Genomic DNA, 17261 nt, shown 5'->3' on the forward strand with positions numbered 1-17261 from the left:
TGAAAGACTTAAAATTTTTCGTAAAAACGAAAAACCCCTCGAAAAGCATTTCTGGTCGTTTTTTGGCTAAAAACCGAGTCTTTAAAGGTTAAACCATTTCCAGGACACCTTTTCCACAATATATTTACTATTTTTGGGTCAAAATCTATGTTCAGGAGTTGAATTCAGCTCTAATACGAGGTTAAAATGAATAATACGAGCTACTAATCTAATTAGCAACTTAAACCAGAAAAATTAAGCCATAAAAAATACATTGAAAAAAATATGATGATTAAAAATAAATGAGCGGGGCTCTGATACCGCTGTTGGGGTTTGGTGAGTCCCACTCACCGCGGAAAAAAAAAAACCCGAGCAAAGGATCACACTCGCAATAAATAATATCACTAATGCATAAATAAACACAAAAGTGCAAAATAGGAAATTTACCTTTGTCGTGTGCTTCGTCCCACAAATTGAGCTCTTACTTGAGAAGCTTAACCCCGAAAATACGAGAGCCTCCGACAGATATCCACCCGCAAAAACAACTACCAACTTTTAGGTCTGTTACCTCGAGGTTAGCGAGGTCCGACCAAAACCCGAGTATTATGTGAGTTTAAGAGTTTTTGCTAATGCAATGATCTATTGAACTCCTAGTCAAGCACTCTTCCCAAAAACCCAAGATGGGTATTTATAGGTAAGAGGGAGAGTGGGATTTAGCATTATTTTCCATTTTGAAGAGACATGTTTAGTTTAATTTTCGAGAGACCTTCATATGTCTCGACATTACAGCCCTCTATCAAGAGCTTGGCTGTGTATAACGTAATTAATTTTCCAAATAAATTTTGTAATAAAAGTATCTTTTAGACATGTAGTAGTCACTATTCAGAAAATTGTTTTGACTAAGAAAGTATAGCTTTACAAGGATTGAATTTTTGCTTAATATTTTAAATTCTTAGCAAGTACCTTACAAAGTACTCCGTACTAGTTATTTCTGAAGTGTGGTAAGCAGTATTCAGCTAATTTATCCAATACCCTAGCAATAGATAGCATACAATTAACACAACATAGAGTGATAGAATTATATGCATCTCGTCATGCAGATAGATATGAGCTTTTCCCTCTAGCATACCTGTATGGGTTACTGCATTTGCTTAGGCTGTAGAACCAAAATTGAATGTCTGAACCTGCTATGCTATTAATCCATGCTGCTGCAGATAATTAGGTTAGCCATAGTAACCTTATGATCTAACCCATGGAGATCAAGCACTCTTTAACTATGAGTAGCTTGTGCTTTCCTCCTGTTTGTTTCAACATGTTCTAGCAAACGGTCATTTACATTGACTGGTGAACATTTGAGCAAGGAATCTGACAAAAAAAAATAATTTATCAGATCGGGATAATAAGATAAATGAGATAATAGGGGAGAGAGTGAGGGAGGGGGGACTTAAATCTTAAGGGCCATACAACAAAATTATTTCCACAAAAAAATGCAATGATAATGGGTTTCAACTCACAAACTCATGGTTTGAGATAATATTACCAAATGACCTCCCACTGAACTTCCAGCCCGTACTCTATAGGCTTGTGTGAATAGCCAAAACAGTCTTATAACACATATTTTTTTAAATTGTTGGTTGATGTTTACATGTCATACTATGATTACATTTCCAAGGTGAGTGATTTTGTTATATAGCTCCAGATTTTCTAATGTACTTTTTAAATTAACTCTTTCAAGGTTTAACTTCTGACTACCATTAAACAAGAAGAATTTTATTCAACTTCATCAGAACAGCAGAGCAGAATCAGACAAGATTTTTCAAACTAAGCAAAAGAATTATCAGTAGAACTTAATGTTTGTCAGGAACATCTAAAGGCCCCATAACACATCCAGGGGTCCCTTGTATCTACCATTCTTAAAATCAGTGTATAGTAGAAGGAGCAAACATGAAGGTCCATGCCACAACAAAGTTGCTGAGCCCTTTAGACACCTAAATTGAAATCGGAATTTTCAATCAGAGTAGGAAATAAAGATATTAAATGCATTGTTCTTGAACTTCAGTCACACTACTTACGAGGTGAAGAACTGGGGCTTCTATAGCATGAATACCAACTACTCTGTCAGAAGCATACACAATACAAATGATTAGTACTTGAACTCTGGTACCTCACAAGGTTAACAAAAGACAAAGAAGAGTATAATTACCTGTCTATGCAAGAGGATAAAGGTGGGAATTTATTAAAAAAATGCAGAAACTTTATATCATAATTTATGCTTTAATCATAGGGAAAGAAATTTTATGCTTCTATCATAGACATCAGAATTGCTTGTTTTTTGGAATGTTAGTGAGAGCTCTATTTTGTTGATGTATACAGCCACAGCCCTTAGAAAGTAATTGGCCAATAAAACTCATCCTTTGTAAGTAATAATGTGTAAGATGATAATTACATCTTCCGTTTAATAATGACTAGCTCTACTTGGCTACTTGCATCCATGTACTTCAAATTCACCGTAGTTCACTCTCATATAACTATCCGCTTCCCACGTGTCAATCCCATGAGTATTTTTAGGATAAATACCACAATTGAACAAAATTACAACAAATTAAATGTTCCATGATGAAATCAATTCGAAATACAAACCCTAGAATTATAATCTAATTACCCACAATTCATAAATTATCAAGTATAGAGAAAGAAAGAGGACATACGATTGGAAAATCAAGAGGAGAACGAGGAGTCATCTTCTCTTCATCAGGAGCACAAAACTCATCAAAGACGACGACTGCTTGCAGAACGATGACGAAGAAGTTGATACGTTTGAAGATGAAGGAGTAGGTAGAAACAAAGCCATGGGAGTAATAGTAGAAGCTGAAAAACTCAGCGACGCCATTGTTGTAGTACCGGAGGTACCTACTCCAGTCCTTATAATTCATCAAATCAAATCAGATCTTCAAGATCCAACAAAATTTATTAAAACTTGAAAACAACTTCACAAAATCCCAATTTCATTTGATAATTAAAAAAAAAAATTAAATATATCATACCTCAGAGAAGAATAAAAGAAATTTTTCTCGTCGTTGTTACGAATCATTAACATAATCGAGTAAATCTAAACAAAACCACCTAGAATTCCTTAGTAAACCGGAGGGAGGAGACTTGAGGGAGGAGACTTGAGTGAGGAGAGAGAAAGCAAGATAGAGAGAGAACTGAAATGAGAGAGAAAGTGAATGTCTGGCGGCTAAGTATTGAAACCTTAAAACTCGTAACAGGCTATGTATTGTATCGGGCAATATTTTGCGGGATACAATTATACGATTATCCCTAACAGGCTTTATTTACCCTTTACAATTAAATGTACAAGCTAAGAGAATTCGTGTGTGTAAATATAAGAGGCTCGGTTTTTTTTTTTTTTTTTTTTTCATTCAGATGGTAGTTTTTTTTTAAGGTGGTAGTTTTTTTTGTTTAGATGGTGTTTTTTTTTTTTTTAAGAATTGTAGCTTTTAAAAAAAAAAATAAAAAGACAAAATTGAGAGGGGTGTTTTGGGAAAGTGAAATTTATCACCCAAAACCCCCTCTCACTTTATATATAGGATATTCGTAACGGGCATTATTTTGCCCGTTATAAATAGTTGTTATTTGTATCGATCAGGTATATTGCCCGTTTCGAAAAATCTTTTCGTAACGGATTTTGTTATGTCCTTTACAAATGAGGTGTTACAAATAAAGTTTTTTCCACTTGTGCTACATATCCTCACCCACTTGTTTCCCAGCTGCTTCCCAATTTCTTCCCATTTGCTTCAGCCCTACTACCCGTGCCTTAGGCCCAGCCGTAGCCTAGTCGAAGCCCAGCCCACGCACTTGGAGTTGCGGGCTGCTGCTATGGCTAGCAATCCACGCACTCTAAGTGCGGGCTGTTGTTAGCATGCCGCACACATCATGTGCGGGCTGCTAGCAGCAACAGCCTTGGTGTGCTTGCGGCTGCTAGCTGCTGCTATGCATGGTGCGCTAGCACGCACCAGCCAGCCACCCTTCGCTCGGCATGGTGCGCATGCTAGCCACTTGTGCTAGCATATTATGCCCCTAGCATTCGAATGCTCGGGGCATTCCGATACTAGGGGTATTTTTGGAATATTGTCAATTTATTATTATTTTGCGCGTCTCATCATTTACTACTTTTTACTCGACTTTCGACGCTCGGTTTTGACGCTCTAAGCTGGAATTTCCGATGTCTAAATATTTAATACTCAGGCGACTCATTAATTTCTTCCGAATTAATTCATCGAGTTGGATTGTTAATTGCTTGGGTGTGAAATGAAGGGTTCAGTCAAGATTATGCTTTAATATCAAATTTACATTAATATTAGTGATCGGAAGCGGCCTCCACCTAGGCATTCCGATCATTTGACCTTACTTAATATATTAGCTTTCTAATAATTCTGAACCCACTATCAGAATAATACACTTGTTCGAAGGATACCATTCCTTTCAAATACTTGTATAAGTGATTTATGACGATCATGTCCTTGTTGCACAAGAAACGGTGCTATAAATCAAACTACACACTAATCTTAAATGGTCATTAATCGTCCATCGTTTAAATGACCTCGATTAGGGATAATTTTTTATTATAATATTAAACGTTCACTTAATATGTGTTTCCTTATCAAGATTGGTCTTGATACCCTAAACCATAATTAAATAGCAAACGGAGTGATAAAATTGCATGAAATTTTAAATTAATCCAAAACCTGAGTGGTTCATCTTATGTAAATGGTTTAACCGAACGTTTTTAGAGTAACACTCTTTATAAAACATCTATAGAAATCACACCCATATCTAATATGCTTGATTTCTTTCATGCAATTATGAATGTTGTCGTTCACTTATTGCATAGGTTTAGTTATAATTACTTTTCTAATTTTAGCATCTTCATTACTGATCACTTTCATAATAAAGATGATAAAATTTGAGAAAGCCATGGATTATACGTCATTTAGAATTTATTATCCATTGATGGCTCCCACTCATTTTCATGATTGAGATCTTCAACTTGACAACCTACAATCATTAACATTTAACAACGAACTTTCTGTAGAACATCTTTTTTACTATTGCCTTTAAGGGCAACAATATTCTCAACATATATTTTAGTAGACTTCCTAATGATTCTTTGCTTGGGTTTCACGTCAAATGACTCACAATGACTTGGGATACCCTAATCACTTGTGATCATGGAAATTTACTTTAAATTCCCGCACATTACACATGGATGCACATCCATGTTACCATTCTCAAGCCATGACTCATTATTAGCTCATGCTTACAAACGGATTCCTTGTTAAGGATCTAATCCTTGTTAAGGTTTGTGCTTGCAACATCAATTCTCAAATTGTATTTGTTTCCACAAGTCAAGAACACATCTTGTTACTTATCCAAGTACTTTTGATGTTCTTAACCATAATCTAACAATCTATTACATAGATTCAGGTTGATTGGTACTACATACATACTTCACATGCTCTAAGGAAGTAAGTCGTGTGACGATTCCATATCATAGCGTAAATGATGGATTAAGTTGCAAAGTAATTCTGAATCTTATTCCATCCATGTGACATTTTAGCTCATTCAGTTTCACTGAGTCTTGATAAGTTGTTTTCTATGTGATATGGTTGAAAGTCTCTACTAGAGTCTTTCTTGTTTGATTTAGCATTTACCCTAGCTTATACTTAGTTCAAACATTTACTTAGTTTTATACATACGGGTAGAAAGTCTGTAAAATTCCTTCAATTCATGTTTAACACAGTAAATTCCTTTACACGTTCAAACAATTTTTTTTTTCATGTCTATACAATAAATCTTAATACCCAATATGTACTAAGTATCGTATTTTGTTTGGTCAACTATCGAAAATACTTTCAAAACTAAGCATTTAGTATTTGACAGTTATTTCATAATAGAGTTCGTAAACTTTTCGTTAGACCTTTTTTAGACATCAACTTTTGGCCTCATGTCCCGAAAGGACCTGCAATCAGGATAAATAAAACCATCTTCGTGTTAGATTGAAGTGGAGAATGCGTATGGATAACTGGTTAATCCCAAAAACACACAAAATAGCCTAAAATAAAGAACAAAGCTAAATATGGCCCAATTAACTAAATCCAATAATAATTAGGTTGAAGCCCGTGCTTAAAACCCAAGAATGATGGAATTAGGAACGCCTAGGTTAAATTTTAATGCTGCCGCAGAAAAAGCCGCGCGCATCTTAATCTTTCGCGCAACGCAGGCGCGAGCAACTAATTCAGATGCGCGCGACACTCATCGCAACCTCTAGCGATACGCTTGCGAAAGATTCAGAATTTTACGAAAATATAAAATCAAATCTTACCATAAGGCCGCGCGCAAGACATCTAGTTGCGCTGCCCATAGCAGCCCAACTAAATTAATTGCGCTAGGATGTCGCGCGCAACTCATCCAGTTGCGCGCGACACCTGCTGCAGCAAAATGCTCAAAACCCTAATCCTAGCCATTCCCTATAAATAGAGGCTTAATCTGGGGCTTAAACATAGAGAAAATAACCTAAAATTGTGGCAAAATACTTTTGAACTTGTGCTACCTAACCCCTCTTATCCTAAACACTCACCTCTTGATATTTTGTTATTATGGTGGAGATTATAGAACTAGAAGGAGTCCATAAGTGTTCTAAACGGAGATCTAGCAAAGAGAAGTGGTAAATTCACGAGGACTTAGATAAATAATATTTATTTTCTTGTTTAATTAATTAGTGTTGCTTGATCACCTTAAAAGGACTAATTAATTAATTCCACACAGTATCTTGCGTTAAATAAAGATTAGAATTGGATAATTAATTGTTGGTTGATCGCTAAAGCCAAGGTGAATATTGTTTATTTTCTTGTTCTTTTCACGTAATTGATTAAATAAAGAATAACTACGTTTCAATGTAATTCCTATGTGAATTAACGTGTGTAATAAAATCAACTAACTTAATTTTAGGTATCGCATTGCATATATTGTTTGGTGATGAAATTGTAAAAAAAGAAGAGCTAGTAGAGGCTGCACAAGGGCTAGAATAGCAATTCTCCTTTAAAGGGAACGTTATTTTAGTACCCTCGCTACCGAACTCATTTTTGGTTTATGTAGACCAATTTGGGCATGTATAAACTTACGATTTGTGCTAATTAATACATGAACTCCACATGGAAGAAAGGCATGAACGATGTTTATGAGTTTTCCTAAAACTCATTGGCGACTCCCTACTTGTTTCTTATAAAAAAGAGTGATGATAGAATCAATTCTAATTCAAGGATCCCCAAACATTCAGGAATTCAAATCCTAATACACCCTAGCAAGTGTAAAGTCCTAGGCTTCTAAAGGGTCATGGGCATCTAAGGAAAAGATCCCCTATGATATGAACAACCTCCTTACACCTTTATATAATTTACTTTTGCTCCCACTAAACTTTTTATTCATAAGAATTTCTATGTTTCTCCATAAGTCAATTCTCTTATTAAATTCATGAGAAAACATGTTCTAATTCCTATATGCAATGCTTCCTTAAATCCCATAATGGATTCCTTGAGCTTGCTTTCAAATCTAGCATTATTTAGATTTTCAAAACCCTTAGACTATTTTCATAGTCACATCCAAAATCCTATTTTAGGAAAGCGGTTTTGGTATCTATTTAGTCATATTTCATATGTGCAATTTTTCAAGAAGAATCACGAAAAGACTTTAGCATTCCGATTGGTGAATAGGTTTTTATTAAAATTAACTCGGTGAATTTAATTGTATCATTTTAAACAATTCTAGCTATGTATACATATACATTTTTTCATTTATTAGTTTTCTCCTTGAAAACTTATTTGCAATCGATGGGTCTTTCACCCTTTATGCTAATTAATCAAGTTTTAAAACATGATTTTCAAACATGGAGTCTATTTCGGATTTTTATGGCTTCTAACCATTATTCGGAATTTGGATTTGTCGTAGTTTTGCAAGACATTATTCCCTTACTATATCATAGTAATAGTATGCTTGCAAGTCTTAGGTTTTTTTCTAACTTAATAGAAATTTTATAGGATTCAATCCAAGCCTTTGATGAATTCTATACCTATACGGGGTTATTACATCAAACACTTAGTTTCAATGCACTTCCTAAACCTTTTATTTTCTTGATCTTACTCCAACTTTTCAAAAGTTTCGTGAGAAATAAATTCTCTTTTAAGGAATTTGTAAAGTCCTTTTGAGTATTCTTGATCAAGTATTCTCATGAAGCCTTTTTAAGGTTTTTCATAGATTCTCAGTTATAGTTTGTTGCTAAGCTCGATTGTCATCAAGTTCATTTTCCTCCCACTTGTAATTTTTGAAATGTGTTACGTTCCAGAAAGACACCACTTAGAGCAACAAACACTATGTTTTCAATTAGGTTGTGGAGGTAATGCCCGTGGTCTCACTTGAATGCTTACAAAGAGACATGTATATTTTCTTTTTGTAAATGTTTGTTGTAAAACAAACAGTTAGCTCCCACTTGAGCTATCTTAGCCTTTAATGAGCCATTAAACTTCCACTTAACCACCTAGCTCTTGCTAAGACGGTGAGCTCCCACTTAGTTACTTAGCTCCCACCGAGCCAGTGAAATCCCACTGTGGCTAAGAGTTATAGACTTAACTTCATGAGTAAAATATGACGAAAAAATAGTACTTGTTATAGGAGTGGACTTCCCGTAAAACCGTTTTTGTTAGGATCTTCTCTAAGGCGATTCAAGCATAGAACGGTTTCCGCCAAATCCAAAGGAGTGGGTGAATGACATCCCTCTATTTTCTTTACTGTGGACACCATGTAATAATCTCCATACTCTTTGCCTGTCCTAAGTAAACAATTAACAACAAGAACATAACATAAAGCATGAATTTTAAAGCGTTGTTTAGTCATGTTGTCATGAGGGGCGATAAAATGTTCAATAAATTTAATCAAGTTCACACCTTTTTCAGTTCCAATATTTGTCATATCATTGTCAAACAAGCAAAAAACCTTTGAAATATAAGCTTGGGGTCAGACAAGGTAGGCGCATAGGTCACAGGGAGTGTATTTGCAAGGAAGCCTAACAAGGCCTCAAATTCACCAGGAAGTGGGAAAATTTCTTCCCCTTTAAACAAGAAAAGATGGTGGTTAGAGTCCCAATGGTTGACGGCGGCATGAAGAAAATCAAAATTAATCACTAGTTGCATGTAACATAATAGAGGGTCTAGGTGGTAAATTTTGAAAGCTAGTTTGTCCTCGGTTGAAAGGGAGGTGACCAATTGCTTCTAACGTTGCTCAAAGGTTTTCACATTGTTAAAAAAAAAAAGATTTAGAGAGTAATTCTTTTTAGTTTCCTATGATATTACTAAACGAATGAATGCGAGATACTTAAAAGCCTACACGAAACCACATAAAATAGACACAAGAGGGGCAAAATTTCGACTCGCTACTTGTTTCTTATAAAAAAGCGTGATGATAGAATCAATTCTAATTCAAGGTTCCCCAAACACTCAGGAATTCAAATCCTAATATACCCTAACAATTGTAAAGTCCTAGGATTCTAAAGGGCCATGAGCATCTAAGGAGAAGATCCCCTACGATGGGAACACCCTCCTTACACCTTTATATAATTTACTTTTGCTCCCAATAAACTTCTTATTCATAAGAATTTTTATGTTTCTCCATAAGTCAATCCTCTTTTTAATTTCATGAGAAAACATTTTCTAATTCCTATATGAAATGCTTCCTTAAATCCCATAATGGATTCCTTGAGCTTTCTTTCATATCTAGCATTATTTAGATTTTCAAAACCCTTAGACTATTTTCATAGTCACTTTCAAAATCCTATTTTTGGAAGGCGGTTTTGGTATCTATTTTGTCTTATTTCATATGTTCAATTTTGCAAGAATAATCACGAAAAGACATTAGTATTCCGATTGGTGAATAGATTTTATTAAAATCAACTCCGTGAAATTAATTGTATCCTTTTCAACCAATCTAGCTATGTATACATATACATTTCCACATTTGTTAATTTTCTCCTTGAAAATATAATTGCAATCAATGGGTCTTTCACCCGTTATGAAAATTAATCATGTTTTAGAACATGATTTTCAAACATGGTGTCTATTTCAGATTTTTATGTCCTCTAACTATTATTCGGAATTTGGATTTGTCGTAGCTATTTTTACAAGACATTATTTCCTTACTATATCATAGTAATTATTATGCTTGTAAGTCTTAGGTTTATTTATATCTTAATAAGAAATTTATAGGATTTAATCCAAGCCTTTGATAAAAACTATACCTATACGAGGTTATTACATCAAACACTGAGTTTCAAGGTGCTTCCAAAGCCCTTTGATTTTTTTGATCTTACTCCAACTTTTCAAAAGTTTTGTGAGAAATGAATTCTCTTTTAAAGAACTTGTAAAGTCCTATTGAGTGTTTTTTATCAATGATTCTCATGAAGCCCTTTTAAGGTTTTTCATAGATTTTAAGTTATAGTTTGTTGCTAAGTTCGATTGTCATCGAGTTCATTTTCCTCCCACTTGTTTTGGAAATGTGTTACTTTCCAGAAAGACACTACTTAGAGCAACAAACACTATGTTCTCAATTAGGTTGTGGAGGTAATGCACGTTCTCTCACTTGAATGCTTACAAAGAGACATGTATATTGAGTTTGGGTAAATGTTCATTGTAAAACAAATAGTTAGCTCCTACTTGAGCTATCTTAGCCCTTAATGAGCCATTAAACTTCCACTTAACCACCTAGCTCTTGCTAAGACGGTGAGCTACCGCTTTGTCACTTAGCTCCCACTGAGCCAGTGAAATCCCACTATGGCTAAGAGTTTTAGACATATACTTGAAAAGACATTTAGAAGTTAGTTCTATCCATAACTGATTATGGCATCCTTTCTTAGCTTCGAAATTTTGTTTAGTGTAACATTAGTCCTTCGTGGAAATCTTAAGAATTTTGTAGGAAGGGATATGATCCCTCATTGTTCTAGTCATTTTTAAATGGCATCGAGGCCTCCGTGAAGACACACTATGCTCATTGTGGAGTTATTTGTTAAAATTTCAATTTCATAACTTTGTGATGGTAACCCTTGGCTCAAGCAAACATCACTTGATCGAATCTAGATGATTTAATGTCTTGCCAAGTGGATTCTATAATTCACTAAACTCTTGAACTATTCAAGGTCAAGTTTGTTCACATTTGATGAATATAGCCATGTTCTTTCAAATTCTTTGTGAAACTTTGAAGTAAATGAATTCTCTTTAGCTTTCAGAGTCAATTGTCTATACCAAGAACAATAGCTCCTTACTTTGTCGGTTTCAACAAGTAATACTTGCTTATCTTAGAACGATTCCAAATCGATCAACTATCAAGAGCCTATCTAATAGAGCCTTGAGTACATTTTTGTCGATGTGACATTGCTAAAGATGTTCGGAACGTAAGTCATGTCCATGATATGAGCTTTTGCGAGTTTATCATGTTAATAAAATGTTTAAGCATTCTTGACTCATGGTTTGAATGTGAGTCTTTCCATGCGTAAACGGATTAATTAGCAACTATTGCTCATTGCTTTGAGTGTGAGTCTTTCCATGCGTAAATGGATTAATTGCTGATTATGTAACACAATAACCATTTATTTGTTCCAGCCTTAGCTTAAAGGTCTTTAAACAAAGCATGTAATCTTACAACTGATGTAGCACCACTTGCTTCATTCTAAGCTTGTAAGTCGATGACTTAGCTTATCTTTAATGGTTTGAGGTCACTTTCAAAGTGGAACACTCAAGCAGTATCCGATACTTTGTGAACATAATGAGTTGCTATGTTAACTTTAATAACATGAATTATTTAGTACAATGGAATCTCATTCCTTTTCTTTGTTCCTCGTTTCCTATATTTTTTTAACATACTTTATCTCATAATCTTTAAGAACCATTTCTGTAAGAGTCTTTGACTTTTATACTTTGTTAGGCATAATTAAGCATCTAATGTGTCGTAAAACAAAGTTCCATCTTTTCCTTTAATTCACGCTTGAAATAGTACATCAATGAGTCCTACTCATCTATGTATTTAAGCGAAAAGATATGTTGGTTGTCAATATTGACAATTTGAGTTTGCAACTAAAGACTTTATGTTTTATCAAAACTACCTAGTATTTTTAATACATGATGTCCAACCGTCCTTTCGAACTTTGTGATAAATTAAGTCATTTATGAGAATTGTTTTTTAGAAATGGTTTTCCTTTCTTTGAGAACCACTCTCAAAGATTTCCTTTACCAAATAGAAAAACAATATAGTTTGATTTGGAATTCTACAAATATAAGTGCAAAGTACAACCATTTATCAAGTAAATAACATAATAAGTTTGAAAATTCAAAGGTATTTATGCAAATTTTCAATCTTATTAAATGTCTTATCCACGCATTAAATTTGTCCCTATTTGGCGAGAATAAGTCGATTCCAAGATCCAAAGAAAAAAGTGTGGTTAAACATGCTTTTGATTATCTTAACACTCAATCTCCTAAGGTAAGAAACACTTTGCTAATGGCTCCATTCCACTCTTGGTTGAATAAATCGTCGCATCTAATTCACTCTCAACAATTTATTCACTTTGCCACGACATGTTAGGACTCCATCACTCATATTGTTGAGTACAAACAAAAACAACTTGTATGTGATGTCTTGCTTTTGCAAACCCATCCACATACCTTATGTATCCTAGGGAATAATAGTGATGCCTCGCTTTGGCGTAGCCCATCACTGCTCTCAATAGGTTGATAAGTGTTGTTTTGGAATGGCAATTTCACTCAATATTTTAGGGACCAAGGGTTTCTATGTTGGTTAATTTAAGTGAACTTAATTAATCATCACAACATTCAAAATCCAAGACATGGATCTAACATATAATTCATATATAAATGATCATAAATATGTAAATCATAATAATTTTAATGCATATTGGCAACTAGCATGACCCCTTGAATTCTTCTAGTCATCAAAAGGTCTTCTTTTGCAACTTCATAGCTTTGTCTTCCAAGAACCTTTGTCTTCAAGAATAGACCAAAATTATGAAACTACTAGTATTTCAGATTAGGAATAATATAAGTATTAAGGTACAAAAATACTCAATGGTACACAGACCGTATTTTGATTTACAAAAATACATCACGAATTGCAGTCCGTATTTTCTATCCTAATCGGGCCCCACTAGTTGCCATTATATAAAACCTATGAGAGAATATACATTCCATTCATCCATTCACTATTTGTGAATGACCCATGCATTTTACAACGATAAACAAGTAACAATGCATAAATACGTGATAACTAGTAACTAATGTAGGTGGTTAATCCAATTAACACGCCTAATTAAAACTAGTCAATGTTGTTTTAACCGATTATGTAAATAAGCGCAATTAATATTTGGAGCTCCCACTAAATTCCGTATCCAACTCAATTAATCCAATTAATTAAGCCGGTAAAACCTAATTATTTTCCAAAATAAAATTTTTGCAAATGTCGCCAAAAAACCCGAGGCTTAGTGTTAGAATCCAACTCCTTTTGATGTATTAGATTCCATTTAAGTGCTTTCCTAGAGTTTAGGTTATGTTTTCTCAGCTTGAGGTCCCATTATTGTGTTACTGTCAGATCAGTGTTCACTAGGGATTCTTCTTGTATGTCATTTAAAGCTCTTTAGAGGGCGAATGATTAATGAAATCTTAAAGCCTTCTACCAAGTGTTGCCTTGCTTTTATGCTTGTTTGTTGTTAGACCTTTTAGATATTGTGTCTTACTTGCATATTAGCTCCCCTCCAACCCAACTTGATGCGCTAAGGACTCGTGGTTCGGACCCGCTTGTGCCCGCTTTGAAGTATCGGCCGTCACAAGCCCGACCACCCGCACTCCGTCGCCCAGATAGACGTGAGTGCTCCTAAGATTCTATTGCCCACTTGTGTTGCTTTGTGCTCACAAGCCCCTCTTCCGCTCAAGGCTAGCGTTCTTGCCGCCAAAAGGCTAGAGCGCGCCGCACGTTTCGGGGTCCAAACTCCCGGACCGTGACAGTTGGTATCAGAGCCGAGGCTCAAACCTCGTCGCAAGCAACCCGTGTAGGCACCAAGGAGGGCTACACGAAGATGGAATTCGTAGAAGAAAGGCTCGCTTGGCTCGAGGAGAAGGCGGACAACATGAGCAAGCCGAGCAAATTGTGAAATTGATGGCTGAGAGAGATGCCCTCCGCGAACAATTTCAATTTGTTCAAGGAAAAGCCGATGAAGCACTTGAGAAATGTGCTACCTTAACGCGCGTTGTGGGCAAAGACGCACTGGGTGTTGGTGCGGCGAAGATAAAGCCGCCCAAACCTCGCGACTACAGTGGCGCTAGAGATGCGAAAGAAGTTGATAACTTCCTCTTCGACATGGAGCAGTACTTCCGAATATGTCAACTAAGTGACGATCAGAAGGTGGATACTGCCATCATGTACTTGTCCGAAGATGCTAAGCTGTGGTGGCGCACCAAGCACGCAGACATCGAAGCAGGAAGGATCAAGATTGATACATGGGCGGAGTTCAAAGAGGAACTCAAAGAACAATTCTACCCCGTCAACACAACGTTTGTTGCACGGATGAAGTTGCAAGAGTGCCGCCAGAAGGGTTCTCTTCGCAACTATGTTAAGGAATACTCGGCGATAATGTTGGACATCACAGACATGAATGTGAAAGATCGTGTGTTCAACTTTGTCAACGGGCTAAAGGAATGGGCGCAGCGAGAGATTTTGAGGCAGAATATTGATACCCTCGCTGCTGCTATGTGTGCTGCTGAGAGATTGATGGACTACTCAGTCGGGAAGGGTCGTCAATCCGAGAAGGATTCAAGTGGGACGTCAACACGCTCTAACAGTCCGTCTCCAAGCTCTCCAAAGGGTACAGAGAACGGCTCACGAGTATCGTCCAACACCATTAATACATATCATAGAAGAAGTGGAGGAGGTGATGCCCAGAGACAAACATCTACCCCCTCCCACAACTCAGGAAACTCGAGGGTCGGCGCATCCTCGGCAAACACAAGGGCAATAAACTGCATACTTTGTCAAGGTCCACACAAATGGTGGGATTGCGAGCATAAAGAAGAACTTGACAAGATCCAAAAGAGATTGTCATTCATGTCCGTTCAGGAGGCCACAAAAGAGACTAGCAGCGATGAGGAGCCCACATATAGGATGGGTTCCATAAGACGCCTGAGTGCTATGAGAATGATAGCACCTCAAGAAGAACCAGAAGTCCGATATCTTTGGGCAATGCGAGTGATGGAGCCTGAGAAGAAGGCAACATCGAAGAAACAATCTCGCACCAGAAACCCAGAGAAGCGGGAGATGAAGCCCATGGAGTTGGCAACATCCTAGATACACACCCGCCAAAACCAGAATCTGTCACAAGGTTTGAAGCAAAGAGAGACGAGCCCAGAGACACCAAAGAGACACCAAAGAAGAACCTCCCAAAAGGGAGGAAAAACAGTGGTTGAGCAAACAACGCAGGGCGCGTGCAAGGGATTACAAAGAAAATGGTCACCCAAGAGGCACCAGCCACAACTTGAAGCTCTCCACCACAGTCTCAAGGAAGCAGCTCCCCAACAGATGATGGTGGAAGCAGCTGTCCCCCTTAATTCAACAGATTCCACTCCCAGGAGGAAATTTAGAGATGAAGCTCTCAACAAGATGTTCGAGCCGAGCGACTCCAGAGACAAGCTCCTCGTCAACAAAGAAGATCTAGCTCAAGAGTCAGATAAGATTCCAGAAGATAGCCGCACCAACGGCGCATCCGAAACTTGAGATAGTTTAGGGTTTTCTAATTTTGATTGTAACTTTTGTAAGTCGACGAGGTCGTCGACAGCTTAAGTGGGGGAGGATGTTAGAATCCAACTCCTTTTGATGTATTAGATTCCATTTAAGTGCTTTCCTAACGTTTAGGTTATGTTTTCTTAGCTTGAGGTCCCATTATTGTGTTACTGTCAGATCAGTGTTCACTAGGGATTCTCCTTGTATGTCATTTAAAGCTCTTTAGAGGGCGAATGATTAATGAAATCTTAAAGCCTTCTACCAAGTGTTGACTTGCTTTTATGCTTGTTTGTTGTTAGACCTTTTAGATATTGTGTCTTACTTGCATATTAGCTCCCCTCCAACCCAACTTGATGCGCTAAGGACTCGTGGTTTGGACCCGCTTGTGCCCGCTTTGAAGTATCGGCCGTCACAAGCCCCGACCACCCGCACTCCGTCGCCTAGATAGACGTGAGTGCTCCTGAGATTCTATTGCCCGCTTGTGTTGCTTTGTGCTCACAAGCCCCTCTTCCGCTCAAGGCTAGCGTTCTTGCCGCCAAGAGGCTAGAGCGCGCCGCACGTTTCGGGGTCCAAACTCCCGGACTGTGACACTTAGCCTCTAAAATTTTAATAAAACAAAACAAAATAATTAAAACGATAAATAAGCAAATATTATGTAGTCCAAAATATCCAAGTGCCTAGCACTAAGACTTAGAGTGCTTACACCTCGCACACAACTCGCACGATCTCATTGCACCACATTGCTTTACAAGCATTGTCTACGCATATTACCATCAATTTTGTACCAAGCTACATACACATACACACTCAATGCATTCCCCACGCACGGCTTACCCACGGCCAGCCATAAGGCTGCTGCCATGGTGCGCCATGGTGTCGCACAGCAGTACCCCCGCACACACGCACAACTTCGAGGCGCCCAGCATCTTGGGCAGCCTCATGTGGGTTGCGTGAGCAACCCGGCTGGCCGAGAGCATGCATGGGGCTCTTAGGCCTCGATTTGGTGTTCATGCCTTGGGAAAATTCCCGATTTTCTGTGACATATATAATCAAGGAAAAATTTCCCGGAATAATCCCACCTTTGGATTATTTTTTAATAATCCGACCTTTATATCCTATCCGCTCAAAATGGTCCCAGGTGACCAGTAACCGATTGAAAAGGTATTTTTTTTTTAATTTTTTTAATATACACATGTCATAACTTGATTCGTCTAAAATAAAAAAAAAATAGTATTAAAAAAGTAAAAGCATATAAAAATTAATAAAAAAATAAATAAAAATAAAAAAAAAACCACCCAAGCCACACCACAGCCACCACCATCTCAACCACCACCCTAACCCAAACCTCAAACTACCACCCTACCCAGATCGGAAACCACTGCTCCACCTAGACCCGTATC

The 17261-nt window shown here is 37.0% G+C and overlaps 1 protein-coding gene across 8 annotated transcripts; it reads right to left on the reverse strand.

The window, feature by feature from the left end:
- Positions 1–307: 307 nt before the first annotated feature.
- On the reverse strand, positions 308–3387 carry LOC110728742. 8 transcript variants are annotated; one of them, XR_002512754.1, is made up of 5 exons: positions 3024–3380; positions 2688–2889; positions 2052–2094; positions 1109–1344; positions 308–540 (listed from the first exon to the last, which is right to left on the reverse strand). XR_002512754.1 is itself a non-coding variant. In XM_021908392.1 (5 exons), exons 1-4 carry the CDS (start codon positions 3074–3076, stop codon positions 1960–1962), a joined length of 306 nt encoding a protein of 101 aa, XP_021764084.1. In that variant the 5' UTR covers positions 3077–3387; the 3' UTR covers positions 820–1344; positions 1924–1959. The 8 variants fall into 8 exon arrangements, 3 of the variants coding, with proteins under 3 accessions (XP_021764084.1, XP_021764082.1, XP_021764083.1); XR_002512755.1 differs by lacking the exon at positions 308–540 and adding an exon at positions 1888–1967 and having other exon boundaries at positions 820–1344; positions 3024–3386; XR_002512758.1 differs by lacking the exon at positions 308–540 and adding an exon at positions 1888–1967 and having other exon boundaries at positions 820–1344; positions 2052–2089; positions 2688–2900.
- Between the last annotated feature and the right edge of the window lie 13874 nt (positions 3388–17261).

This window comes from Chenopodium quinoa, unplaced genomic scaffold, assembly GCF_001683475.1.
Source record: "Chenopodium quinoa cultivar QQ74 unplaced genomic scaffold, ASM168347v1, whole genome shotgun sequence".
Classification (NCBI taxonomy): Eukaryota; Viridiplantae; Streptophyta; class Magnoliopsida; order Caryophyllales; family Amaranthaceae; genus Chenopodium; species Chenopodium quinoa.